Below are 27819 nucleotides of genomic sequence, written 5' to 3' on the forward strand. Positions count from 1 at the left end.
TGCCAGTGGGAGGAAGGGAGGAAGGATGATGTGGTCGTGTGTAGGAGTGTAGGGGGACACATGTCATCTTGCTGATGGCAGGGAGACGGTTCTGGCGTGCTACAGAGTGGGAAACCTGCACTGCTTTCAGCTCCCACGAAGAGAGATGATTGACCCCAGAGGATGCCTTTGGTTCTAAAGATAACATGGGGCAGCCTGGTTGGGGGGGGCCACGACCCACACAGGTGGAGGAGGGCACCCCCCCAGGGGGTGGACCGTGGCTGGAGAGGTGGAGGGACCCAGCTGGGGAGGCCTTGAATGGAGGAAATATGAACTAAAGAATTCGGGGAGGTTTGGACATGGCAACTTGCCCTCCACTGGTTCAGGGAGAAAGTGGTTTGTTTGTTTTTTTCATCGTACTTTTAACTTTTTTGTATGTTTGTCATAGTTTCAAAATAAAAACGTAAAATGAAAGAAGAGAACCAATTTGGCTCAGAAGAAAGGCAACTGAGGAAGCCAGAAATCAAGGAAAGAGTTGAAAGGGGGATGCAGGCTGTCAGGGGCTGTCGGGAAGATTCCTGGACAAGCAGAGTCAGCCAAGGCCAAGAGGGAGAGCTAAGGGCGTCAGACCAAAGGACAAGTGGGGCCCGAACTCCAGGCAGAATTTTGGACCTGTGCTGTCGACGGGTGTCATCTGTCACCGTGGGTGGCTTGCCGACGAAAGAGGGATAGACCAGCCGGTAGGAGGGTGGAGGGAGGTGTGTCCTGGGGCACCGAGGGGAAGACAGATCAGGCCAGAGCAGGGCAGCAGGGGGTGGGTATGCCCGGCAGGCAGGTTCCCAGGAACATGGTGGCAACAGACTGGGCAGGACGCAGGAGCCCAAATGAGCCTAAGGCAGCCAGCGGAGAAGCCAGGCTGTGAGCGAGGCCTTATGACCCGTTGGCAAGTACGGCCGGCAGACTGGGGCCAGGAGGCAGCCAGCCAGGGGCCAGGCAGGGCTTCCGGGGACTGGAGCCAGGAGCAGGGAGGGCATCTCCCCAGGGGTGGCGGCAAGGAGCCGAGGCAGCAGGCAGGATCCAGAGGGCCAGGGAGGCTTGTCCAGGCTGTGCTGTTCAGGAGTCTGAGGGGTCAGGTAGGAAAGTGTGTTCGCCCAGTGGGGGCCAGGTTGGACACAGGCTGATTCTGAAGGAAGGAGAGCCATCCCCTCGCAAAGAGGAGGCGGCCAGTTCTTGTAGACTTTGAAAACTTCAGCAGATCCAACCGCTGGGCCGCCTCAGATCCGTCTCTTGGAAGTTTCTGGGACTGCTTAGCTTGTGAGCTCAGGAGCAGACTCTAGGAACCATGATTTTCCCGAGGGTTGTAACCCACTGGTGGTGGCATTCTGTGGACTCTGGGTTTTCACCATCGCAGTGAGTGGTTAAGCCCTTCCAATGAGGAAGGCAGCTGGGGACTCGCATCCTCCTCTGTGATCAGCTGTGAGGAGGGAGGAGCCCCTTGGGGCCGAGCAGGAGATGGTGGCTTGAATGGGTCTGGAACCCGGGGAACCCAGTGTCCCCTAGGGAACCAGCTGCAGGCTGAGCAGTGACCCAGGAGCTCCCACCAGGGTATGGATGGAGGCAGCCGAGGTGGGACTTGGGCCCAGCTGCGGCCCCTGCCCGGACTCCAGCAGTGGTCCCAGGGTCTGGCGGAGCAGGCACCCACAGGGTGTCCCCACACTGTCTAGGCTCTCTCCCTCCCCCTTTTTAGGGGTCTTTGTTGGCCCCACTTCTCTAGAGGACCTCTGAAGGTCAGCCCTCACCTGGGGCCGGGGAGAGGCTGCTGTGAATGTATAAGGCTCTCCCTGGGGTCCAGTAGGTCGGGGCATGATGCCTGCTCAAGTCCTCATCAAAGGGGGGGTGCCCTTCCCCTCTGAGGCAGGACAGCATGCTGAAAGCAGCAAGCCGGGCTCCCCCAGGCTCCCTGGCATCCCTGGCCTTGGCAGGGGGAGCCTTTCTCTCTAGGACAGCAATGAGATGGGGGTCTAGTTCTGGTCTCTGCAGGAAGGCCCAAGGAGGCAGTTGGGGTCCCTGCAGGCTCTGTAGACAGGCCCAGCCATCTCCCGTAGCGCCCCAGACATGCTCTCCACACCCCAGCTGCTGGATGGACCTGGGGGACACTGTCGCTCTCCTCCCCAAGAATCATGGTGCGAGCACGCCATGCTCGGATCACTGTTTCCATCCTTCCAGGAGTTTCTCCCAAGCCACGTCCCCTCCCTGGACTCCTGGGCATTTGGCTCCTGCCAGTGTTGGAGGTTATAGCAGGTTCTTTGTGTTGCAGCTCTCTGAGTAAGAGCCTCCCACAGGCCATGATGCAAACCATCGGGGGGATTTTAGGCGGCACCAGGACAAATGCTCACGTTTTATTTTAATGTGTGTTAGAAAGATGTCACCAGCACGGGAGACCTGTGGTTCCATGACCATGAGTCCTTAGGATGAAGCTATGGCCGGGCGGGCCCTGCAGACAGTGCTCAGGAGGACTGTCTCTGAGCTCAGATGCTGGAGAGCCCGAGGTGTGTGGCCTTGGGACCAGCCCCCAGGAGTGTCACTGCGGGCCTTTTCCACATTCACCGGCAAGAGCACTTCCGGTGCGTCAGGGCATGGCAGTAATTGGAGGGAGGCAGCAAGGGACTGGAGGGTGGGCCCTCTGCTCTGGGTCCTCTTCTAAGAGTGTGGGGAAGATCACTGCGTCTGGAGCCCAGGAGGCCTGGCAGTGACCATGGCTTTGCCCTGTGGGCCATGTGATTTGGGGCAAGCTGTGAGTCCATCCGCACCAGTGGTTCCTGATCTGGAGGGTGACAGGCGGCATCCTGGGCTGAGGTGAGGATTAAATAAGCAGATAATAAGATTAAATAAGGAAACACCCCCTGCCCTCCCCCAAGCGTGGAAGCAGCCTGTTGCCAGGCGGAACAGTGCCTGCCGGGAGGCTGGCAGGACTGGGGGGTCTGGGAGCATGGCCTGGAGCCCGCCAGTCAGGTTGAGTCCCCGCTTCATCACCTGCTGGGCGTGTAACCTCTCTGTGCCTCCCTTTGTCCCCTGCAAAGTGGGGAGAGTCCTAGTGGCGCACTGAGTGTCAGCTTGCGGGCCCCTGTCCCTCCACCCTGGCACCTCCTGGACAGCTCAGCATAGGCGGCCATTGAACAGAAGGATCGGGCAGCGCTCTGGAAGCACCTCTGAGGACTGGCCACAGTTGACAAAGGCATGGGGAGGGGCGGGGGAGGGAGAAGTGTTCCAGACAAACAACTGGCAGAGGCCGAGGCCTGAGGCTAGGGGAACAGGAGGCTGGTGAGGCTGGAGGGAGGCCGGAAGTGGCAGTGAAGGGGGTGGGCCACCAGAGAGGAAGGATGGGTGGGGAGGTGGGGGTGGGCCTGGGGTCCTGTCACAGGTGTCGGTCGTGGGTGGGGAAGGCCCTCTACTCCTTTTCATTCATTGCATTTTTGTGAGGGGAGAGTGGGGATGAACAAATGGGAATTACTGTAAGTTGTAAACACATCATGCATTCGGAGCTATTTTTAAATCCCCAAAGCTTGGTATTTCTGTGACTCCACCACACAGTTGGCCCTAAAGCCTAGCTCAGAAAGAGTCTTTGCTGGCGCCCCAGTTCCCTCGCAAACACCACCTCCTCAGTCTTTTCTCCCTGCCCCAGCCTCTGTGCAGCCCATGCTTCTCTGCTTCTGGGCCTTTGCTTGTGCTGTTCACTCCGCTTGGATCTCCCCTTCTTCATCTCCAAATCCTCAGAGCTGAGCTGTCCTTCCAAGCCCCGGTCAAATACCCGCATTCCACCGTGCCTCCCTGACCTCCCCCAACCCTGCCATGGCCTGCCAGGCCCCATCTCTCCTTCCAACCCCCCCGGGACATGTTCTCTTAGCTTTGCTTGACATTTTTATTTTCTGTTTGCTTTGGACAAAGGGATGTTCCCCCCTGGTGGCCAGCCTTGAAGCCCACAGGCAGGGGCAGTCCGTTTCATAAAATCCACGGGTGATTTAAACATGTTAAGCTGAAAAATGTAGGCAGTGGGCACAATAAGAATGATCTTTGGTGGGACACGGTGCCACTTAGGGGCTGTGTGGCTGAGGCACGTCACTGTGCCTCTCTGAGCTCAGTCTCTCCATCTCTGGAACAGGGACAGTGACCTGTACTTTCACAGGCTGTTGTGAAATCCGGAGGCCGCTTCAGCCTCCTCCAGCACCCCCAGCGAGTACCCCGTGGGTCTGCAGGAATGTTAGCGGGTCTGTTCTCTTTCAGCCATTTCGAGCTGACTCTGCATCTCCTCTGGACTTAGTTCTAGCCACAGGGTCACTCAGAAAGGCACCACGGGCTGTAAATAGCAGTCGTAAGTGACACTTGGTCCAGGCTGGGCCAGTGCTGCTGGACAGGAGCCCAGGGCTTTCTGGAGACACTGTGTGTTGACTCAGTTCTCTACTGGGCACCGCGCCTAGTGCAGGGAAGTGTGTGGGGAGCAACGGGTCGTCTGTAACGAGGGCACGCCCAGGCACATCAGCCCTGCTTTGGGTCCTGGCTCTGCCGTCAGTGTCTGTGTGACCTTGGGGAAGCCACAAGCCCTCAGATGCCCGGGGTCAACTTCCTTAAAACCTTTCTGGTGGCTCTGTTCTCCAAGTGTAGCTAGACCCTCTTGAGAGCTCCTGTTCTATCTCTGGAACTCTTCCCTGTCAGCTCTCGGCCTGCTGAGAAGAGCATTCCTTGCCCTTCTGTGCCTGGGATTTACCATTCCCCAGCCCCGTGGGGAGCCAGGTTCTCCCACTGTGAGGTGGGGCTTCAGCCCCATGTGGCTTCTCCCCAGCAGCCCTCCCTGTGCACACTCAGGGGGGGGGCCCAGGTAGCTGACTTCAGCTCTGGTGAGCACCAGCTGAGGTGCGGCACGCGGTCCCCTGGGCCAAGCCCTGTCCCAACGGCAGTCACCTGGCCCGTGGCCCACTCTTCACCTTCCCCACCTTCAGTAAGAGCAGCTCAGTACAAAACTGAGCACTAAGCACTTCACACCTATAATTCCTAATCCTCATCACCACCTGCTAAGTCATATTTATCCATGTATACACATGCACACACGTGTCCATTCTGCAGATGAGAGGCTCAAAGAAGCAAAGGGACTTGTCCACAGCTCAGGTCCTGAGGAGCAGAGCTGGGATTCAAAGCCAGCCCTATTGGCTCCAAATCTGTGTTCTTTCCTCCACAGCCTTATGCACCCCTACTTTCTGCGCCCTCTGACTTTGGCCACCTGCATGGCAAGGTCCTGGGGAGACCCTGTGGCTGCCCCTCCATGTGCCCAGGGCCAGGCCCTGAGCGGACCCCCTCCCCCAAATGCTTGTGCATGAAGATGTTGCCGGTGGTGATGCTTCCCTGGGGCCCATGGTGAGGGCTGGACATCTCTCCCCTTTCCCTCTCTCCTTCCACGCTCTGGAGAACAGTCACCCCAGCAGCAGCATCTTGTCCAGCCCTGAGAGCTAGAGGGGCGTGGGAGCCAGAGAGGAGGGTTGGGGGTTGGCTACCCTTCCTCGGCTGCTCACTGGTTGTGTGACCTCAGGCAGGTTGCGTTACCTCTCCGAGCCTCCACTGCCTTATCTGGAAAGAGGCACGACATTACGCACCTCGCTGATTTCTAGTAAGGGATAGACGAGCCCCCGTAATGAGGCAGGCGCCTTGTTCGCGCTAAAGGATCACAGATGTTCACTCTGTACCGTTGTTGCTGTTGTTGTCCGTCCGGCACAGGAAATGGCTCAACAGTTGTGTTGAGTCCAGTAGCCGCAGGCAAAGCCATCCTCAGCAACTCCATCGGACTGGAGACTTTCCACTTCACCTTGACCGTAGAGGTGATCTAAGGCTCCAGTCGACAGAGGCGCTGCTTCTCACCCCACCAGAAGATTAGGAAGAGCCTTCTGAGGCTGTGTCAGCAGCTGTGATCTTTGGAGGCTTGCAGCCCCAGGGTGAGACTGGGGGTCACAGAAGTAGGGTACCTGGCTCCCAGAGAGGAAGGCTGTGAGGTGTCTGAGGAGAAGGGAGCGTGGCAACAGCCTTGTCTGAGGGGCGGTGCTCAGCCAGGGAGAAACCTTTCCAGGGGGTTAAGAAACTTCTACATCCCCTCCACTTGCATTGCAGGATTTCAAAAGCACCACGTCCATAGTGACCTCCGCCTCATTTCGCGTACCCTGGGTCTGCTTTCTCACGTCCAGCACCTGGTCACGGTCAGCTTCCCTGTGCTGGGGACTCATGAAGTGTTCTCTGCTGACTGCTCCGCGCCCTGTTCCTCTCTGACAAGGTTTCGTAGAAACGGCGTGTCCGAAGGCTAGCTGAGCGGGTGGAGGCAGCGCTCGGCCGGATCTTCACGGATGAGCTCTGGATTGCCACGTTTCCCACCCTGCCTACCTCTCTGCAGAGTGTTGGTTCCATCTGTCATGCTAAGAACTGTCCAGAGCATTGAACTTTTTAACTGAAGGGAAGATGCGATGTGGTCAGCAGGCAGGAGGTCAGATGGTCCGTGGCCACTCCTGCTTGTAGCTGTGCCCTGACCCCCTCCTCCCCACACTCCCCTGGCTAGGACACTAATTGGGCCACCGTGTTGCAAGGCCACAGGGTTCAGGGGATGGGTTGGAGAGAGGCTGTGTGTCCAATCAAAGCCAGCATGGTTCCACCTGACTGGAGAGTCATGGTTTGCGGCTTTCAAATGCAAATAACTGAATCCCGTTATTCTTAAGCTTGGAATTCTTTTGAAAGCTGTCGCCCACGTTGCACCTGTATTATCCTGATCTGGTTTCTAATGGTTTGGTTAACTTCACTGAGGCTTCTGCCGCCCCCTGCATTTTCTTTATCTGGACCTTGATCCTTCCGTCCTCCTGATCTCCATTTCACAAGTAGTCTCATGTGGGTGGACGGCCAGAGTCTAAGACTGCTCAAGCTCCCTGTTGCATTGATCATGTTCATGGGGAAAACTGAAGCTGCCATCGGCCACGTAGTCACCGGCAAAGTTTGGATGCTGGGATGCTTCACATTCCAAGTCAGCAGTTCCATCTTGTTCCTCACCACCGTCACCTTGGTTGGGGCCTTGGAGGGCTTCCCAGGGCACCAGCAGCCCCATCAGCATGTTTTGGATTGCTTTGTAGACCTGACCATGGCGAGGGAGGTGGCTGACCTCTATCGTAACTGCCTATTATTCCATCAGCTGGTCCACAGGTGGCCACAGATGGACAGTCCTCCTGGCATCGTAGCACCAAACCACTGGCTTCCTTTCTGATTCAGGGCAGGGGCACATCTCCAGGCTTCTCAGTCGATGGACAACTGGGCCATTTGGTTTTCCTTACATTGTTGAAGAAGAAATTTAACTGCCATGAGGGCTATCAAGGCAAAGTGCTAGAGGGAGAGGGCAAGTACTGACCGAGCCCTCAGTACATGCTGGGTGCTGTTCTAAGCATGTAACTTGCATTAACGAAGTTAACCTTACAGTGATCCTGTGAGTGTGTACTATTATTTTTCAGTAATTTTCAAATGGAAACCTATCATACATACAATCCAAGTCCTAACTATACAGTCCATGAGCTATTGAATACACACAGTGAATACACCGGTGTCACTATGCTCTGTTATCCCCAGGTCAAGAAATAGGACATGATCTCCATTTTACAGATGAAGAAACTGAGGCACAAAGAGGTTAAGTAACCTGCCCAAGGTCACGCAGCTAATAAGGGACAGAGCCTGGTTTCATCCTTGGCAATTCTGGCTCCTAAGCCTGATTCTCTTTACTGCTGCACTTCTCTGCCCCTGGAAAAGCTGTTACCAGGGGAGAGCACCAGGATGAGACCTTGCATTCAGGGTGAGATTTGAATACACATCACAGCCTTTTCTCATCTTATTTGCATCTCAATGCATATGTATCTCTGCTCGGGGAAACACTGAAGCTTCACAGACCACCGTGGCACGGTGGTCTTAGCCATTGGCTCACAAGCACTGATCAGGCACTTAGTGTATACACGTAGGTCAGCAGCTGCTGCTGTAAGACGGCCTTGGTCAGCATCCCTTCTAGATGCAGCCCCAGCGTGTGCTTCCAGAACACGGCCCTGACTGAACACCCCTCCCCAGCCCCCGCCTCCTGCGAGACACAGGCCCAGCCTTTGTGCTGGCATCTGAGACTTTTCTTTTCTAAGCCGGCCGCAACATGACCTTCCCGCCTCAGTTCCTGCCACGGGTCATACAGAATTGTGCCGTGGCTTCCACAGTGGACTTTCTGGGAAAAGCACCTATCCCGACAGCCCTTTCTTTTTCCGTGATAAAAGATTACCCCTCGGACCCTGGCTGACTTTCTTGTCGGTGTTTTTTCGTCAAGAGTAAGGCAGGTATTCAATCTCCAGGATCTGGTCCTGTCCCTATTCTGGGCCCACTTCCTGTCTGGGGAACAAGGAAGTGAGGCTGGAAGAAACGAGACCATAGTCCTGCTGCAGCTGGGCTGGGTGCAGCCCCACCCGAGGGCCCTGGGGGCCAGGAGCCCTTCCATCTTACGAAGGACAACCCGGAGGGGCCTGGAACAGCCTGGGGAGGCCTCCAGCTTCCATCCTGAGTGGCGTAGCTGGGGCTATGGAAATGACAGGCCTGGAGGAGAGCAGTCTGGAGTGGAGTGGCCTCCTTTGGAGACTGTCACATGGAAGAAGAGGGGCACTAGCCAGAGCTCAGACTGCAGGTGGGAGCACAGGTTGACCTCTTTAGCTTTAATAGGAGAAGAGCTGCCCAGAGGTGGAAGGTGCTGCCCAGAAACCGTGAGACCCCAGGTGCCCAGGCATACGCACCTCTGGGAGGGCGTGGAATGGGATCCTCCTGACCGTGACCACATCAGAGGATGCACAAGGCCCCCTTCCCCCAGAAGTCAGAGGTTTTAAGGTCCTTCCAAGCATGGATGTTCTTTAACAGTAATTTTCAAATTGTTTTTAAACTCACAGAACTCTTTGCTGAAAGGTTCAGTTTGCGTAGATGCCCTACTCTGAAAAACAGCTCGATGTAGTGGGGGGGGAGGGGATGCCGAAACCCCGCTGCTCAGCCTCCCCACCTCCGTGAGTCCTGAGCATGGTTTGAAAGTCAGTGTTCTAGAACCCTGCAGGCCAGGGCCTGCTGAAAGCTGGAGCAGCTCCATATGCTGTGCACATCTAGGGAGTGTGCGTCTCTTTGGCAGTTTCACTTCTCTGAACACGAGAGGCCCAGCTTCTGGCTTCCTGCCTCTCTCCCTAATCTCCCTGTCTGGTCGGAAACAGGGCCTTTGGCTGCATTCCTTTGACCCCAGCCATCAGGGGCCCAGGCGTGGTGCCTGCTTGGTGGTTCTGGGTGTCTGCACTTGGTCGTTCACCCCACAACATCTCCACGAATCATACCAATGTCTTTAGAATAAAAGGCACCTCCTACTCTTAGCTCTGTGCCTGGTCAGTCCCCAGAGCGGCTGCTGCCTCCTGGGCAGCTGGTGCAGTCTGCTGACCTGCCCCTGGAACGGAAAATCACTACGGTAAAACTGAGGAAATGGCCCAGAGGCACAAATGCAAGCCTGTGAAATGGACAAGGACTTGCTCCAGTGGTGGGAGTCCTTCCGGAAGGTGGAAATGAAGGCTCTTTGATCTGCTTCTCTCCTGCCTCTGTCAGGCCAGCCGACCTTGAATCTGCATCATCTTTCCTCCTGCCTCTGCCCTGGCTTGGGCTCCCTACAGTCACCAGATGAAAAAGCATTTCTTCTGAGAAAACCACCGAAGACCCACCCCGCGGGTCCTCCTCTGATCATCCATAGCACTCTGTACATTGTCTGGGTTACGGTTCCTCTTTGTTTCATGATCTTGTAAGTATCTGTTCTTCACACTTGAGACCAAGGTCCAAGTCTTACTCAGCTTTGTATTTCTGGCCCTGGCCCAGCCTCAGGCTCAGACCAGGCCTTAGGAAGTACTGTTGAGTAAATACACAGAGTACTGGCTTAAAGTAGACACCCTGCAGGTGGGCTCTGCGCCTGCACTTGTATTGCAGAGGGGCTGTGCAATCCCTGGACGACAGCTTCAGTGCCCCTCACCCCAGATGTTGTGATGGAATGTCATCTCTGCACAACCCCGCAGAAGGAGAATCCAGGATGCACCTAGAGCCCAGTGGGAACATCCGCGTGTGGCCCAGAGCTGAGCATCCCTAGTTTATTTTTCACAAGGGGTGTGTTCCCTACAGTATTTGTAACAGATACACAGCTCAGTAGGCTGGACCCCGTACCGCTTGGTCTTCTTCCCACATCCCTTCCTTTGAGGCTGCACCACGAGAGCAGCGCGTCCCAGGCTCTCTGTGGTGGGACCTTCGGGGACACAGTGACCTCTGGGAACCCACTCTAACCTCACTTCAGGGGACACAGGCTCCCTGCAGAAGTGGGGACTCAGAGCAACGATGTGTGCACCTCCCATCACATCTTCCTCTTGCTTGGCATGATTATATGCAAATTTGGAGGATTGGTGAGAGTTTAATGATAAAATATTAATAATTTATGGAAAAGTCAGTAACGTATCTGCAGAATATGCTCAGAGGAGCTCAGATTAGGAGGGTAACTTGGAGGCCACGGAGTTCACCCCCTCATTTAAGAGAAAAATGCAGCTTGGTGGAGAGAAAAGTCATGGACTTGAAGGTCAGACAGGCCCCTACTAGCTTCATGACCTGGGGGAAATTACTTTGAGTCAGAAATTTAGCTCTGGGCTGGGTCTGCCTCTCTTTCTATTTTATTTGCCCGGAATTATCTTTTAAAACAGGTGATTTCAGGTGTTAGTCAGAATTGCATAGCAGTTAAGCACCTAAACTTTGTTAACATGTGACCTGGGATCGAATTCTAGCTCTGTTAACTTACTGGCTGTGTGGCCTTGGGCAGGTTACCTAACCTCTCTGTGACTCCAGTTTCTCATGTGTACATGAAGATGATTAGAGCCCCTGTCTTAATGGGCTGCCATGGGATTTAAATGAGGTAATGCATATAAAGCATCTAAAACAGGGCTGGGTGTCCAGGAAGAGGTATATAAGAGTAGACTAATATTATTAGTTTTTTTAAAAATCTGTATTTGTGGTTTTCTTGAAAACCTGGAAGATATGACAACATCGTGCAACCCTTGGAAGGTGTAACCACTGTGCCTTTAGAGGGGGACTGTGTCCTGCCTTCTGGCCCACCTCGGCCCTTACCCCCGGGGGGTGGCTACCCTCTCAGTCATGTTGCCACCCTCCCCACCTAGCACCCTGAGCCTCCATTTGGTCAGGAATAAATATCTATTTATGTTTATTGGAATAAATATGAACTACTTAATGGGTAACCGTGCCCAACTTACAGCACCGTCATAGGAGTAAGCAGGCTCTTCCCAGACTGGCTGACACCTCTGGCTTGTCAGGGCAGCAGAAGACAGGCAGGTGGTGGGGCTCAGAGAAATGACTCCCTGTCCTGGGAGCTGTGAGTCCGCTGCACCCAGGCCTGTCAGCGGCGGGGGCTGTCTGCGGCCTCTGAACTGTCAGAGGGCAGGTCACTTCTCCCCCTGGGTCAAGGGCAGCCTTGGGGGGATGGGGAGGAGCCAGCAGACCTGGGAGGCAGAACCGTGCCCCTCGGGGCCCCACCATGGTTTTCTGGTTTCCTGCCCTGGCTTTCTGCAAGGCATTTTTCTGTAGCTGTCAACACCTGCGGGTCCCACCCAGAGCTGGCGGCCCTTTCAGGAAGGGCTGGGTGCAGAATGATGCTGTTCTTGTTTGTCTGCAGTGTTAAAGGCCCCTGGGAATCCTGGAGAAGGAAAGTGCTAAGGAAACCTTGGTCAACATCATCTAAAAGTATTTGTGCAGCAAGTCTATGCAGGGATAGGGAGCTGGGTGGAGAGATCGCTGACTGGCTGGTCTTGGCCACGTCACTGAAAACTCCCGGGGCCTTGGTTCTCTTTTCTGTGAAGTGGGGACAATGGTAAAAGGCTGATTGGGAGGACCCGTTGAGGTCAAGCATGTGATGGGGCTTGGGTGTAACTCAGGGCAATGAAGTGACTTAGCCAAGGTCACCCAGCAAGTTCGAGCAGGAGCCAGAACTCGGGACCCAGGTCTCGTGCTGACCTGTGAGCAGAATAATTCCTACCAGGGAGTGGAGAGTGTTCAGCCAGTCCATCACGGCTAGGAGGGACTGGCTCTGTGCCACGCCCATGGGGAGGCCACTGCATTGTGTTGAGCCTGTGCTCATAGAGTGGGGATGTCAAGGCTGAGAGTGTGATTATAGCAGACCCAGAAGGAAGGCCTTGGTTTGGCTTTCATATGGGCAGCCGAGGAGTGCTGAGCACTTGCTGGGTGTCAGGCGCCATGCTAAGCCCTGGGGATATACCAACAGCTGAGGTGGCTGTGGGCCCTCCTTCGTGGGATAACGGGAGCTACACTTGTTGAGAAGGCCATCCCAGTGCACACAGCTTGAGCCACGCTGTGAAGGAGGAGCTGGTGGGACCCCTGGGCTCGGAGGTGCAGGAGAGGGCTTCAGAGAAAGGGACCTTCTGGCAAAGCCCTGAAGGAGCAGCAGAGCCAGTCAGGGGGAGGGGTAGAGCTGGGGAGGGCAGAAGCCCGGAGGAAAGGGACCCTGAGGCCCCCCCAGTGACGTTTGGCATGGTTGGTGGGAAGGTGTAGGGGGTGGGGCCCTGGAGAGGTAGCCGAGCCAGGTGGTGTGCTGGGCCTCTGCGCCCGTCTTCTGAGTGCAGGGACAGGGCCTTACCCTGACAGAGATGGGGGAGCGTCACCCCCAGGCTGGGAGGAGCAGCTTGACTGCACGTGTTAGGGCCCCCTCCCTGTGGCTGCTCTGTGAAGAAAAGACACATCCGTGTGGGAGAGAGGGTGGTGGCTCCGGCTAGTGCGGGCAGGAGGCAGGCCTCCTGGGACCATACTTGGTGGTAGCACGGACAGGCTGTGGTGATGGGCTGGGCATGAGGAGTAAAGGCAGTGGGGGCACTGAGGAGGAAGCCCCGGCCACCAGCCTCACTGGCTACACACGTGTGTATACTGTTTGTGGAGACAGGTACCCAGGAGGAGGTGGTACTGGAGGGGGGACGTGGAAACGTGGTTCTGGGCATGCAGGGCGTGAGGTGCCTGAACACCACCAGGCCAGATACTGAGGGGGCATCTGGATGTACAGCAGGGAGGTCAGACCTGGAGAGAACAGGGAATCCATCGGCATCCAGGTGGAAAGTCAGGCGTGTGCGGGGGGGGGGGGGGGGGGGGGGGGGTCACCTGAGAGGGGTGAGGGGAGGAGAGTGCAGGCTGGAGCCTGGGGAGTGGCAGCATGGGAAAGGGGTAAGGAAGGAGCCTGCAAAGAAGGGTCATCAAGCCAAAGAGAAGCCTCTAGAAAGTGGCAAAATGGCAGACAGGAAAAGACAGCTGTCCTTTGGATTTAGCGACGTGTGATCTTGGCAAGGAAAGTTGGCCAGGGAAGCTGAATTGCGGGGGCTCAGGAGTGGGGGTGGTGAGGAGCCAAGGACAGTAAGCCTGGGCTGCCCTTTCCTGGCTTGGGCTGAGAACGAAGCAGAGGAAATAGTAGCTGGAGGGGGTTGGGGTAAGGCGAGGCTTTGAGTTTGGTTGGTTGACTGGTGACAACATTGAACTGAGCGTCTGGTCCATGATGGTGGAATGTGCCAGAAGGCAGAGGCTGTGGAGCTCCTGGGGAAGGAGAGGCTGATCCTTAGCTGGTAGGGAGGATGGCCCCATGCAGGAGGAAGATCCAGCCCACACTGGACGGCTGCCCCATGCCTGTCCTTGGGCTGGGCCCTTTGGGAACCACAAAGTTATTGGGCTGTACGAATCCCGGTCTCAGGCTTCAAGGAGCAGAGAAGTCAGAGGCTCCGGGCCATTCAACCAGGACTGTGCTCTTCAAGTCCTGGGGCCCTTCAGGAACCATCCTCCTCCATGACATTAGATCAGCTGGTTGCTGCCCACTCCAGTCCTGTTCTCCTGGCTTCCAAACCTCCTGAGCTCCCAGGAAGTCGCTGCTTCGGGGTAGGCATTGGGGCTGTGTTTCTGCCCCCCCATCACACTGGGGAGCCTCCTAGACCCTCACACCACCCTCTTCTCATTTTTCAATCCTCTCCTGGGCAGGCGTCTTCCTCCCCACAAATCCGCATGGCCCATCATGAGTCCCGAGGATTTCCAGCCATGTCCTGCGCATCTCTTCACATCCTCCTTACGGGCATCTCACACTCAGAAAAGGCCGAGCGTCGTGCATCGCTCCCCTCCAAGCCCACGGCTAGTATCACTTGAGCCAGCCTAGCTGAAAACTTTGACCTTGGTTTCTGCCTCATTGTGACCCCTGTCCCATCCGATGGCCACCTGTCTTAGAACCCGGGCCTCTTGCTGGAACTTGAAGTCTCTCCTCCTCCAGACCGTTCCCTGTGAGGCCAGGGAAGCATTTTCTCTCCGAGACTTTATCTTTACGACAACTTTGATCAAGTCTAAACTCCTTAGCATGGCATTCGGGGCTGATGGGGATGGTGATCCAGTCCATCCTGCCCATCCCACCTCATCTGCTCTCACCCACCAAGTCCGTCAGGCCGCTTAACACATCCTGCTTTTGCTCCTGGTCCCTGCCTGCAGTGCCCCCTTCCTGCCTCCATCTCTCACCATCTCTCACCATCCTCCCAGCCCCCTCCAAGCCCCCTTGTGCTCCCCAGCAGGTTACACACACCTTCCACGGTCAAGGCATCCAAGTCAAGGCACAACCCTTGAAGGTTCAAGCAGAGTTCTTTCTCTGTGTGTGTATGTGGGTGCACGCGCATGCATGCATGCACACACACAAACTTGAGCCGGGGAAGACTGCTTGTCGTCTAAGCTTGCTATGGAGGAAGAAATGAGGGGTCTGAGAACAGCTGCAGGAGACAGATTCTAGTACCTGACTCTGAGTTGGCTTGAGCATCGGGCAGAGCCCGGATACAGAAGGGTCAGAGTGGTGGTGGGCCTATCTCACAGTGCCCAGCACAGCAGTGGGCTGGAGGGCAGGGGAACACTTAGGGACGCTTTTGTCATTGGAAGTTGGAGGGGAGGGGATGTCATGGACCCACCAGGCGGGGCCAAGTGGACGTTAGTGTCCAGGGGGTGGCAGAGCCTCCAGGGCCAAGAAGAGACCAAGCCAAGGCCATTCTCACTTTTCTCTTCTCTGGCTGGGAAAAGGGTGCTTGAGAGATGACCCACCTTAGAGTGGGTCACGGGGGCCACAGAGGGACATAGGAATTAAAATCCGGGTGTGGGTAGCTGATTTGGGTCCAGGTGTCCTGCTGCGTGAGGGTGAACCGCTGTCTCTGGGAGACGGGCATCCCCGGTTTGCCATAGGGGGCTCTTCATAAGAGTGACAAGAGTGATTTCTCCCCGCCACCCGCCACAGCCTTCACTTCCTCCCCTTGAACACCAGGTGTCACTTTGCCCTGGACTGGGTGAAAGGTGGCCCCTAATCTGAGAACAGGGTGCCCACCACTGGCCAGTCAGGGCCTGTAAAGAGAAAAGGTGGTTTTAGACAATAGGAGAAGCATTGGTTGGCCAAAGCTGAGCTGAAAAAAACCAGGGACCACAGGGACTTGTGGACAGCAGTGCATGTGTGAGAGTGAGTGTGTATACGTGTGTGAGTGTGTATGAGTATAGGTGAGAGTGTGTGCCTGAGCGTGAGAGTGGGGAGGTGTTGCTTGTGAGTGTGTATGTGAGTATGGGTGTGTGAGTATATGAGTATGAGTGCATGTGAGTGTGTGTGAGTGCATGTGTATGGGTATGAGTGTGTGTGTGTGAGTGTATGAGTACGGGTGTATGTGAGTATGTGTGAGTGAGTGTATGAGTACGGGTGTATGTGAGTATGTGTGTGTGAGTGTATGAGTATGGGTGTATGTGAGTGTGTGTGGGGGTGTATGAGTATGGGTGTATCTGAGTGTGTGTGAGTGCATGCATATGGGTATGAGTGTGTGTGTGTGAGTGTATGAGTATGGGTGTATCTGAGTGTGTCTGTGTGAGTGTATGAGTACGGGTGTATGTGTGTGTGAGTGTATGAGTACGGGTGTATGTGAGTGTATGAGTACAGGTGCATGTGAGTGTGTGTGTGTGTGTATGAGTACGGGTGTATGTGAGAGTGTGTGTGAGTGTATGAGTACGGGTGTATGTGAGTGTGTGTGTGAATGCATGAGTATGGGTGTATGCGAATGTGTGTGTGTGTGAGTGTATGAGTATGGGTGTATCTGAGTGTGTGTGAGTGCATGTGTATGGGTATGAGTGTGTGTGTGTGAGTGTATGAGTACGGGTGCATGTGAGTGTGTGTGTGTATGAGAACGGGTGTATGTGTGTGTGAGTGCATGAGTATGGGTATGAGTGTGTGTGTGTGTGAGTGTATGAGTATGGGTGCATCTGTGTGTGTGAGTATATGAGTATGGGTGTATGTGAGTGTGTGTGTGAGTGCATGAGTATGGGTGCATGTGAGTATGGGTGTATGAGTGTGTGAGAGTGCATGAGTATGGGTATATGTGAACGTGTGTGAGTATGGGTGTATGTGTGAGTGTGTGTGTGTGTGTGTGATGTGCCACCTGCTGGCTCCCTCCCATAGAGTCCCCTCTTCCAGGTCATCCTGTGACATCCTCTCAGCCATAAGCTCATGGCCCCTGGAGAGTAGGACTGAGTCCCAGCTGCTGTCCCGACTGCCTCACCTTCTCCCAGCCACCTCCCTGCCCCCTGCACCCGCCCCGAGTTTGAGTGCCAAGGCCCCTGGGCAGGGCCCTGTTGTATAGCATGAGTGGGGGGCACAGGCAGGCCTCGTGCTGGGTGCTGGGGTCATGCTCAGCTGGTCGAGAGGCCGCACCTCGCCTAAGGCACCCATGCCATCAGAACCCCCCGGCCTCATGCATCAGAAGGCTCTTCTCCTGGAATCACACCAGCAACCACCCACACTGGCCCCATCAGAGCCTTTCCTGCCCTAGTCAGGAGATGTGCACCCCTTATAGCATTAGAGGCTAATGAGGCATTTTGATGAGGATCATATTGCGTGAGCCTCGTGGGCTTCCTTCTAGGTGGAAATAAGAGGATTCTGGTTCAGGTCCAAGAGTGCTGGTGGCCGCGAGTCCTGGCAGGTGGGCTGGCTGCCCCAGGAACTGCCCTAGGAAAGCTTTGGGCCCTAATCTAGTGACCCCAGGGGATTCCTGGGGTCAAGGTAGCTGGAATCTGGGTCCTGAGAGCTTTACAGCTCATCTGGAGATGTGGTCGGGAGAGCGCGCAGAGCTCCTAGTTTCTGACTCTGAGAACAGGGAAGTGGTGGTGGTCCCTCCCACCTCCCCTCACACCAGTGTCCAGGTGGCTTCTGAGCAGACGGTTTTAGCACTCCTGGGAGGTGGACAGGCTTTGGAGCAGGCAGGTTCAGATCCTAGGTCTATATCGTGCTCGTGATTGTGATTTAGTTCGTGTAAAGTGCCCGGCGTGGAGGGAGTGCTCGGCAGATGGGAGCCGCTGAAGCTGCTAGAGCGTGGTTGTTACCTTCTGTCCCTCGCGCTGTGACTCTGCGGGCCCAGAGGGGCTGTCCTTTGCGGGCAGAGGCTGGGGCCAAGGCTGGCTCTGGAGCGGAGACCCTCCGTGAACCTGTGGCTTCACTTCCCGGCAGGAAGCACAGGGTCTGCTGCCTCCGGAGGGAAGAGAGGGGGCAGCCTTACCGGGCTGAGGGCACAGCAGGCGCAAGGGGTCCATGGTGGATCCCCAGGGCGACTACCGCCCCCCCCCCCCGCACTGCCCCCACGTGGTTCTCTCTGGTTCGCGTCCTCCTCGCCCAATATCCGCGAAGGGCTGGAGGCGGCTAGGAAGCGTGTGCATCTTCTGAGGTGGGGACCAGCCTCTTCTCCTCCTTTTTTTTTTTCCTTTACCATGACGCCTGTTGCTCATAGGTACAAATCAAACGAAGAGTATGTATATGTGCGAGGCCGCGGCCGAGGGAAATATGTTTGTGAGGAGTGTGGAATTCGCTGCAAGAAGCCCAGCATGCTGAAGAAACACATCCGCACCCACACTGACGTCCGGCCCTATGTGTGCAAGCACTGTCACTTTGCTTTTAAAACCAAAGGTAAGAGACAGTCAGCTGGAGCACTGCCCCGGCCCACTGTAGGGAGCTCCCCTCCGGGAGCCCTAGCACAGAGCTCAGAGGGCCGGACAGCTCTGCCTCCCCCCGCCAACACTGCCTGGGCTCCCCAGTGGCAGAGCAGCCGGCTCCAGACTGGGCCGTGGCACCCCCTGGCTGTCCCAGCCTGTCCTCTTGGATCCCACACAGCTCCTCCACCTGTGTGCTCCCCCCGCCGCCGCCTGGTGGCGCTCTTGCACACGGTTCCTGGTTTTCATTTTCCCTCCTCACCCTGTCCCGCTGCATGTCTCCTTAAGCCTTTGATCCACTGAGCTGGTGAGCTCCAGCATCCACACTTGTCACCAGCACTCTTGCGACTCCATTCCACTCTGAGCCACTTAGCACACTCGCATGGTCACTTCTCATGGCAGAGCTCGCCCCTGCCTCCACCCACCTCACCACTCAGACCATGTTCCTGCCCACCCGCCCAGCTCCTCCGCAGCTCTCAGCACAGGCCCGCCCGCCCCCCGCCCGGCTGGCAGCCCTGACCTGCCCGCCCCGGCCACGCCCCGAGGCAGGCTCAGCACAGGCTCTGGCAGTCATCTGAGAAAGGAAGAAGGGTCCCGCTGCAGCCCCCCGGACCCTCGTGTGAACAAGTGAGGCCAAGTCCTCCCCACGCACTGCGCTGACTGTTCCCACAGGCCACGCAGGGAAGACAGGGCTGCTTGCACATCGCTTCCTGGTAGCTGAGCGGAGGGACAGAGGTGAAGCCCAGGAAGGCTTGGGGCTCTCGACCCCCCTGATGGCTTCAGCCTCTTGTGCTTTGCAGATTCTTGGGTCAGGGTTTGGGCATGAGGGTCCTGCCTCCCCGCTTTGAGCACGTGGGGGGCCTCCATGCTGGCCCCCACTGGAGCCACGTGGCATTTCCGCGGACGGAACCTGAGAGCAGATTCAGCTGTGCCACTTGTTGATCTTTCTTCTGTTGGTCAAGCTGCTTCTAGCCAGAGAGGTCAGGCCAAGCCCTGTGGAGTTCGCCAGCCTTCCTCCCTTCCTCTTCCTCTTGCTGGCCCCCTCCACTCTCTCTGGACCAGGTCCGGGGCAGCTTACCACATCCCCTGGCTCGTGGCCCCTCTCTGCCCGAGCTCCGTCTCTGCTCTCCTAACCCCGTCCACCGACCCGTGCCCTCCTCTGTCCTCTGGCCATCCTTCTCAGTGGACCTCAACCTTTCCCACCTAGGTTTCGGGTGGCATGGAGGTGCCCTCCCTCCCACTTTCTTTCTCTGATCTTTTGCTCTCTTGGCGTCTCATAAACAATGTTCCAAAGGGTCCCCAGAGAGGACAGATAGTCCTGGAGCCCGGCCCCCTGCGTCATGGGTGCATCCAGCCCCAGAGCCCTGCCAGGTCCAAGGCAGCGCAACCCAGCATGCCTCGACCCTGGATGTGGGCTCTGTCCCCACTGTGTCGCCTACAGTCCCACTCCCTCTGGCCTTAGGCGGCCAGTGGGACTTTATGGAACAAGAGAGATAGGAATAGTTGACTGATAATTTTAGTAACGGAGTAAAAAGCCTCTTGTCCAAAACACCCTTGAAGGTGAAGAAAGCAGGTCCCCCCACCCCAACCAAGTGACTGTTAACTCTAGAGCTGTAACAAGAACCTAGGATCCCTACCTCAGGGCATTACCCCCATCACCTTCCTCTCCGTGAGCAGATCCCCCCTTCTCTGGAAGAAATGGCAAAATCAGGTGACCGATCAAGTGGCCTCTAGAGTGGGTCACAACGGCTGCCCCTGCTTCCAGGCTGTGTCCAGGGGACCACCCTGTTCTGCTCTCGGCGTGAGGAGCCCAGTCCTGAGAGTACATCCCAGGCCAGGGCCATCCAGAGCACACCTGTGTCCAGCGCCCAGACAACCATCTCGGGGAGCCTTCCCCCTGCCATGTGAGACTAGAAAAACCCGTCTTAAGTTCCCAGCCAGAGCAGTCTCTCCAAAGAGGGGTCCCTTTTCAGTTCCCCCCTGCCCTTTGTGGAGAGAAGAGGCCTGGTCCCTGGCAGGAACACCTCTTTTCCAGAGCTCTTTCCACTGGAGGCCCTGCCAAGCCTATCCGCAGTCCCTTCCTGGGTCCCTCTGAGCCGGCACAGAGCCCTAGAGGGGCCAGAGGGCATAACCTGAGCAGGGGGGCTGCAGACCCCCTGCATGCCCTGGGCCATGGTGTCCCGGGTGTGCGGGCTTGCCCACACTGCCCCGCAGGCCAGGCCCAGGAGGCTCTGTTCTCAGCCAGCGATCAGGGAGTGTTCTGAGCTCTCTTCAAGTGCTCGTAGAGGCTTCCAGAAGACAACACCTTCAGAGTCAAAGCAGTAAGCGAATCTGAAATGGTGGACTCTCAAACTGTGACTGCCCAGAGGGGCCGGTCGGGGCTGGGGGGGTGGCCAGCTGCAGCAGAGGAAGCTTGCTCGTGGCTGTCCCTGCACGCGGGGAGTGAGGGAAGACGCAGTACGCTGAGGCTCCTGTTCCTCCAGGGCCCATGCAGCCTCCTGGTGGGATGCGCCTTCAGCCGAGGCTCCGAGGCTCGGGGAACCTGCGGCGCCTCCTCCCAGGCTCTCGGCTTCCTTCAGGCTGCACACCCTCCCTCCCTTCTCACCCCTGGGCTCCGGCTGGGCCTGGTGCTCTGCAGGCCCCTCCCACACCACCACCTGGCTGCGCCCAGGCCTGGGGAGCCCTTCCTGTCCGTCTCTGTCTGCCTGTCTGTGTCTCCGTGTCTGTGTCAGACATCGCGGCGGCAGCTCGGGCCCCTGGGCACGAGCTGAGGCGTCTGGGGGGGGGGGGGGGCGCGTGGGAAAGGCGGCCAGGATGTCTCTGTGGAGGTCGGGGGTCCCCTTTCCTCTTCTCAGATGGTTCCCGGATGCCAGCGGGGTGGCTGTGCCGCGTACAGGCCCTCGCACCGGTCGCCGCAGGGGACAGCGGTGACAGCTTCCCCGGGCGGAAGGAGGGCAGTGGGTTGGAGCTGAAGGAGGCAGAGTCATTGGCTGGTGCCCTCGGCAGAGGTCCCGCCTCTCTTCCAGACACTCATCATTTTCCATCCGCTTGCCTTTCCTCCTTCATTCCAAGACTGGGGGGCCTCGGGAGGGGTGGGGGGGGACGACTGTGAGAAGCTGTGGGCTGTGCCTGGCAAGCCGAGGCTCTGCCCCTTGACAGAGAAGCAGTGTCCGAGCCGAAAAAAGGCGCCTGCCGCCACGGGGTTCACCTCCCTGAGTTCACGGAAGAGGCCCAGGGAGGGGATGTCGGGGAGGGTACCGGGAAACACTCGGGGCTGCTCAGCCAGCTCGTCTCCTGTCGCCCACACCACATGGCCTGTCCCGGCAGAGTCCCCTCAGACTCCCCGACTCCTCCCTGCAGCCTCCAGGGGCCACCGGCACCTTCTCCTGGAAGCCCCTGAGCCCAGACCGGAGGGTGAAGCCATTCGCCTCTCTGTCCACGGCCAGCATGGCACCTGGCAGAGTCTCTGGCGCCCAGTACAGGGTGGTGGTCACGCGGGCAGGGGTGGGTTCCCAGCTCAGGAGGGCAGGGGGCTCCACGAGGTGAGCCTCTGCTGTGTGCCAGGCACACTGTGCTGCCCCTCTCCCTGCACTAGCCCATCAGCTCCTCCCAGCACCCCCGAGAGGTAGGTATGACTTCAGAGTTGCAGCAACAGGAGCTCGGAAGGTTAAGAAACTTGCCCAAGAGCACACAGCTAGCGAGCGGCAGAGCCCAAACTCAAGCCCGGCACCAGCAAGCTCCTCGACCAACCCAGGTCTTGCTTGTGCAGCAAGCAAGACCCCTGGAGCCCCAAAGCCTGGTTCTAGACCAGGCTCTGTATCATCGGGGGGCCTGGGCTGGTGGGTTTACTGTGCTGGTCAACGGGAGCCCTCCCGTGGCATCCCAGCAGCTGAGACAGTCAGTGATCATGTCTAATGGCATCATGGGGCCCAGAGTTAGAGCAGAAGCAAGAAACCACCCTCCCCCCACCCCGGGCCTGGTGGCGCTTGGGTTACGTGGTCTGTGAGGTTCCTTCCAACACTTTGCTTCTGTGATGAGGAGAGCATTGCCCACGTGTGGTGATTGTGCATCCACTGTGTGCTCAGCACCTGACTGTTGAGAAGAGACCTAAACCTTCCTGACGGAACATGTATAGCAAATGATGTCCTGGCCAGAATGAGCAGTGTGAACAGTCCTCTGTGGTCTGGGGACAGTGGACCAGTCCCAGGACCTCAGGAGACCGCTGATATCTCTGGCCCATGGAAGACCCCAGCTGCCTTCACCAGCCCTTGATGTCCTACTCAAGCTTTACTTGCTCACGACAGGGCAAAGGCCCCCAGTGTTAGGTAGGGACCCTTGGGGACCCTCTGGCCCCAGAATGCTTCTGGAAGTTCTGACTCTGCTTTCCCTTTGGCCAGGAGTAAAAGATCCAGGTTTCTGTCTGGTTATAGGAGGAAAATCTGGGTGGGGAAGGGTATAGTCACAGACTAGGAGTAAAGGGAAAAAAGGAAAGAAACAAGTCCCCTTCCATCCCTGCTGCCCTTGACCTGCGTACCTCAGGGAATCCCAGGTTAAGGTTTCCATCACCTTCTCGGCAAAACCCTACAAATTCCTTAAAATTCTCAGAATGATTACGAAGCACCCTTTGGTTCACCTGTGGACTCTCTCCTATTCTACCCACCCACCCACCCACCCACCCTCCCTCCCGTCTAGCCATTTCTCCCATCTCCTAGTTTGTCTTCCTATCCATGTATCTTTCCATTTCTTCTCTCATCCTGTCTGTTCCTCCTATTCTCACGTCTGTCCTCCCACCAATCCATCCTTCCATCCACCTGCCCAGTCTTTTATCCTCCTGTCTGCCCCTCTTGCATGTAGCCCCTCACCCTTGCCACCCAACCAGCCACTCTCCCATTCACCCCTGCCTCTCTCCTCCTCTCCAGTTCTCCAGCTTCCCACCTGTTTATGAGCTCATTTTCCAACTATCCTCCTATTTATTTTTTTCATCTAACCATCTATTCCCCATCTGTCTCTCCATCCAGTGCCCTGTCCATCTGTCCATATTCTTCCTGTTCTTCCTTCACTCCATTTTTCCTCTTATCCACTTACCCATCTATCCATCCATCCACCCACCAGTCTCTCCATGCATCGTTCAAGTGTCCATTCTTCTCTCTTCCATCCATCTAGTCAAACCTGCCAACTAATAAGTTCAGTGAGACAGAGCACCTGACTCGGGGCACTTAGGATTATTATATGAGCCATCATGAGCAAATGTAGCAATCTGCAGGCCACAGTGAGACCATCACAATTTGGAGGTGGCTGCTGAGCCCAAAGGAACATCCTGAGGCATCTGGGGTGCTCTGCCTCTCCTTCCCAGGGTGCTCCTGCCCGCAGAGGTTTATGGCAGACCTGCCGCCCCTGCTCATCAGCTGTGGGGCTGGACGGACCGCTGAGGGCAGAGTCAGGGATGGAGTGAGCAGAGCCTTTGCCCAGCCCTCCCTGCCTGTGTCTGCACAGCACAGTGACCTGGGGGAAACGGAGGCCCAGGACATGACTTCTCTAAGGAAGGCAGGGCTTGAGCCCCAGCTTTGTGGCTCACAGGTCCCTGTCCAGCAGACTTCCCTACACCTTCCGCTCTTTCTCCGTTTCTAACAGTAACTTTGTCATGGTTCCTCTTCCTAAACCCTGTGGGTTGCCACGATGTGTGGCCTCAGTCGGAAGGGCATCCTCAGTACCCACCCAGGTCATCGGTTAACAGGGGCCCTCTGGGCATCCCAGCATCTGAGAAGGCCAAAAATCCTGCTCCTTGAGGGTCACTAGCTGCTGGGCTCAGAGTTAAACCCAAAGCGGAAAAACCTATTACACATGAGTTGTCTTTTTAATTTCTTTTTTGTTTGTTTTTTAACCAGCAGCTCGCTTCCTCATTACACCCTCTGCCCTCTCCCGGCCCCCTCCCCCCCCTCGCCCAGCTCCTGGGTACTGTCCTGATTGGTAGCTGTGTGGCTCCTCCCAGCCTGAGCACCTGGGCGCAGGGATGTCCCGCCCCCCCCCTGCAGGGCTCAGCCCCTGCAGCCCAAGGGGCCCTGACAGGTCTTCGAAGCCACAGCCTGCCCGCCAGGCACTGCATCTGCGAGCCCACGCTGGCCCCCTGCCTCACGACCGAGCCTGAGTCCCTTCTCATTTCTTTCCAGGGAATCTGACTAAGCACATGAAGTCGAAGGCCCACAGCAAAAAGTGCCAAGAGACAGGGGTGCTGGAGGAGCAGGAAGCCGAAGAAGGTAACCAACTGCCAACTCCCTCCTCCCTGCCTCTTCCCCCCTCGCCGTCTCCCCCTCTTCCTCTGCCTGCCCCCCCACCCGTCCCCATGCCCTCCCTTCCCTTCTGTCCTCCCCTCCCTGCTCTCTCCTCTCGGGCTTCCAGGCCCTCCCCTCCAGTTTTCCCACCTACTGGGAGAGAAAGGTTAAATTTACAGGGGGGGTCGCCCCCTCCTCTCCAAACACTACAGTCCATGCTGTGCCGTCCTAGTGAGTGTGCGTTACCATCTACCAGGGAGGTGGCATGCCTGACACCTTGCAGGTGCTCAGTGGATGTGTGTTGAATAAACTAGCACATGAGTAATCGTAGTCAACATTGCCCGAGCACCCACTCCGTGGCAGGCGCGTTGTAACCACGTGCTGTGAATTCTCTCATAAATCGTCCCGGTGACACTGTGACGTACACACTTACACACTCCCACACCCTCACCCACACCTCCATACTCTGGGCCTGAGCCTGACACCTGGGCCTTTTCGAACTTGGGGAGCTTTCAAGAGAGCCAAAGTCAGACCTGACAGCCCCTTGCCACCTCCCCATCTCATCCCACACCCCCAGCACCGCACCCTGGCCAAAGTCCTCCATCAGCAAGAGGCACATTAGAGCCTACTTCTGAAAAACCCCGGCAGAGGAGAGGGGGAGTCAAAGGCCCTGGTCAGCCACAGCTTCCAGGGAGGAGGCCAGACGGACTGTGGCAGGTGGACAGTGTCTCCCCCTCCCCACCCCGGGCAAAGGGAGGTCAGGGAGGCTAGGGTCATTCCTCCTGTACCCAGCAACCCTTTGGCCAGATTCCCTAAAATCAGAATCAGGATTTAGAGTGTGACAAAGGGGGGTGTGTATGTGTGCGTGTATGTGTGCGTGTGTCTTTGTTTTTATGATTTCAAGATCTATTTACAGTCTTACAAAAGAGTTAAAGCACATTTCCTTTTAGGAGGAATAAATCACCTCTACTGAACTGAACACAATGAACATGGGGCTGTTGCCACCAAAATGAGAATGTGGGGTTACCGTGCTTATCCAGAATGCACGTTAGGCCACTTATACCTGTTGTCTCACTGAGTCCTCATAATCAGCGGTAGAAACTTGTGTTGCCCCATTTTAGGTTGAGGAAAGCAAAGCTCAGACAGGTAAAGGCGGCTGCTCAAGGTCACACAAAATGCTGGCTGCACACCATCCCAGTGCCTGGTGGGCTGGACTGGGGGAGCCAGAGCCCGAGTGCAGAGCCCGCCCTGGGTGAGAGTCAAGAGGTTGCAACTTGTACCTCACGGAGGGTCCCCTGGGGACCCAGGGCTGGTCCCTGCCCCTCTCCCAATCTCGTTTTCCCAATGAGGCAAAAAAGGATAACCATACCCACCTTGTCTGAGGATAAAATCAGTGCATATTTGTTCTAGAAATAATTACTGAGCCTGTCCCAGGCTCTGTTCGGGCTGCTGGAGATCCCACAGTGAATAGAACTATGTTTTATTCTGGAAGCTTACATTCTCGAAGGGAGCAGGGCAGTGGACAAATGCGGAATAGGGCAGGGTCAATGAGTAGGAAGCAAAAATGTGAGTGAGGGGCTGGGAGATGTGGGGAGGGTTCACTCTGGTAGGTGTGAGCAGAGAACATGAAGGGAGGGGTGAGGAAGCTGGCAGGGGTGGGGCCGGGGGTCTGGGGAAGGGCTCTCCCTGCAGAGGGAACAGAAGGTCCAGAGCCCCCGAGGACCCAAGTGGGGGGAGATGAACTCAGAGAACAAGGCCATGAAGGTCAAGGGACGGGCTTGGCAGTGCAGCAATGTCCCCCCAACTTTCAGTGACTCTGTGTGCAGAGGATGGTCAAGAAGGGGTGCGGCTGGAGGCAGTCATCAGGCCGAGCACACGTTGGCTTGGACTGGGTGGAGGTGGGGAGAAGTGGTAGGGTTCTGGAAACATTCAGCATGTGGAGCCGACAGGTTTTGCTACCACAAAGGGGGACTACTGGTGGTGGCATGAGAAAAAAGAGAAAAAAGGAGCCAAGGATGAGTCCGAAGTTTATGGCTTAAGAAAGTGGAAGGACGGAGTTGCCACTCTCCATGATGATGAGGAAGGTTCGGGGAGGAGCCTGTCTGCTAGACACCAAGTGGCTCTGGGGAGCACAGCCTGGAAACCACTGCCTCCCTGTGACCAGGTCCCCGCCGCAGCCCCGCCCCTGACAGTGAGGAGGTTGGGCACCAGCGCCACCGTGTGGCCAGGCCCCCTCAGCGCCCTCACAGGCTTCGTTCTGCATCTCCTCCTTGGTCCCAGGCCTGGAGCTGGCTGGGCTTTGTGGATGGAGCCTTGCCGGTGATCCCAGCAGTGGACTGGTAGCGCCATGGGGGGTGCTGGGGATGGGCCCCCCTGGCAAGGGCATCCTATACAGCCCTGCAGGAGCCCAGGTGCATGGGGCCTGGAGAACCGTGTTCTGGGCAGGGGACCCTTGGCTTCCATCATTCCTCCTTTGGGTGCCTAGGGCAGGCCACTCTGGGCCTCCACATCCTCATTGGTAAAGAGGCTGTTTAGGAGCCCTCCCTGCTGGATATCAAGGGGATACTGGTCTTGACTCTCCCTCACTAGTAGAATTACTGCTCTGACCGTCAACCGTGAGATGTTTGCAATGCTGATAATCTGCTTGGGGTATGGGGGTACTTGAGATACCTGCTAAGTTTTATTGGGTACTTACTATGTGTCAGACCCTCACGATCCTCCCACCAGCTTCATGAGGTGACTTTTATTGCTCTTACCCCCATTTTATAGATGAGGAAACTGAACATAAAGTCAATTATACAGCATCACACAGCAAGGAAGGGTAAAGCTGGGATCCAAACCCAGACAATTTCCTGCTTCTCGGTGCATAAACATCATTTTTATACTGGCAGTATAATAATGCAAGGGTTGTAAACCTTAGTCCTGACTCAGCCACTATTCCTTGGCTGATCTTGGGGAGGAAGGCCTTGCCCCCTCTGGGCCTGGATTTCCCCATATGTAAATGAGGGGTGAGGCTAGGCTAACTGCTGGGTCTGAAATAGGTCTGAGGCAGGGCCTGGGGCACTGCAACTATGTGTTTTGCATACCCTCCTCCCCCCATCCACATCCCTCCTGCCTTCTCTCTGCTCCTGGCTGCCAGGAGACCCTGCCTTTGGTCCCTTGGCCTGCCCTTCACCTGCCAACCCCAGTTTCACCCCATGGTTTTTGACCCACTGTCATCCACTTCAGGCATCTTAACCGCTGCATGCTGAGCTATTCAGAAGCATGAACGCTAGGCTTTCCAGTCCCAGGGCCGCTGGGCATGGTGGAGTTTGGAAGCCCGGCTGCAGCCGTGCTCCGAGTGAGCATGTGTGTCCAGCTTTCTTGGTCAGTGGTGGAATGGGTGCTGGTGTGTCCAAGTGAAGCGGTGGGGCTGGCGATATGCCCGGAGAGGAACTGGCAGGACCCAAAC

The 27819-nt window shown here is 56.6% G+C and overlaps 1 protein-coding gene across 5 annotated transcripts in view; it reads left to right on the forward strand.

Moving 5' to 3' along the window:
* HIVEP3 (HIVEP zinc finger 3) overlaps positions 1-27819 on the forward strand; it is a 474303-nt gene that overhangs the window by 438611 nt on the left and 7873 nt on the right. For all 5 annotated transcript variants that reach the window (XM_073902800.1, XM_025856325.2, XM_025856323.2 and 2 more), the window contains 2 exons: positions 17901-18076; positions 24267-24353. In XM_073902800.1, coding sequence (XP_073758901.1) covers positions 17901-18076; positions 24267-24353 — 263 coding nt within the window. The remainder of the gene's footprint in view (positions 1-17900; positions 18077-24266; positions 24354-27819) is intronic.

Source organism: Callorhinus ursinus, unplaced genomic scaffold (assembly GCF_003265705.2).
Source record: "Callorhinus ursinus isolate GAN/ISIS: 27379988/994484 unplaced genomic scaffold, GSC_fseal_2.0 scaffold18, whole genome shotgun sequence".
In the NCBI taxonomy this organism is placed as follows: Eukaryota; Metazoa; Chordata; class Mammalia; order Carnivora; family Otariidae; genus Callorhinus; species Callorhinus ursinus.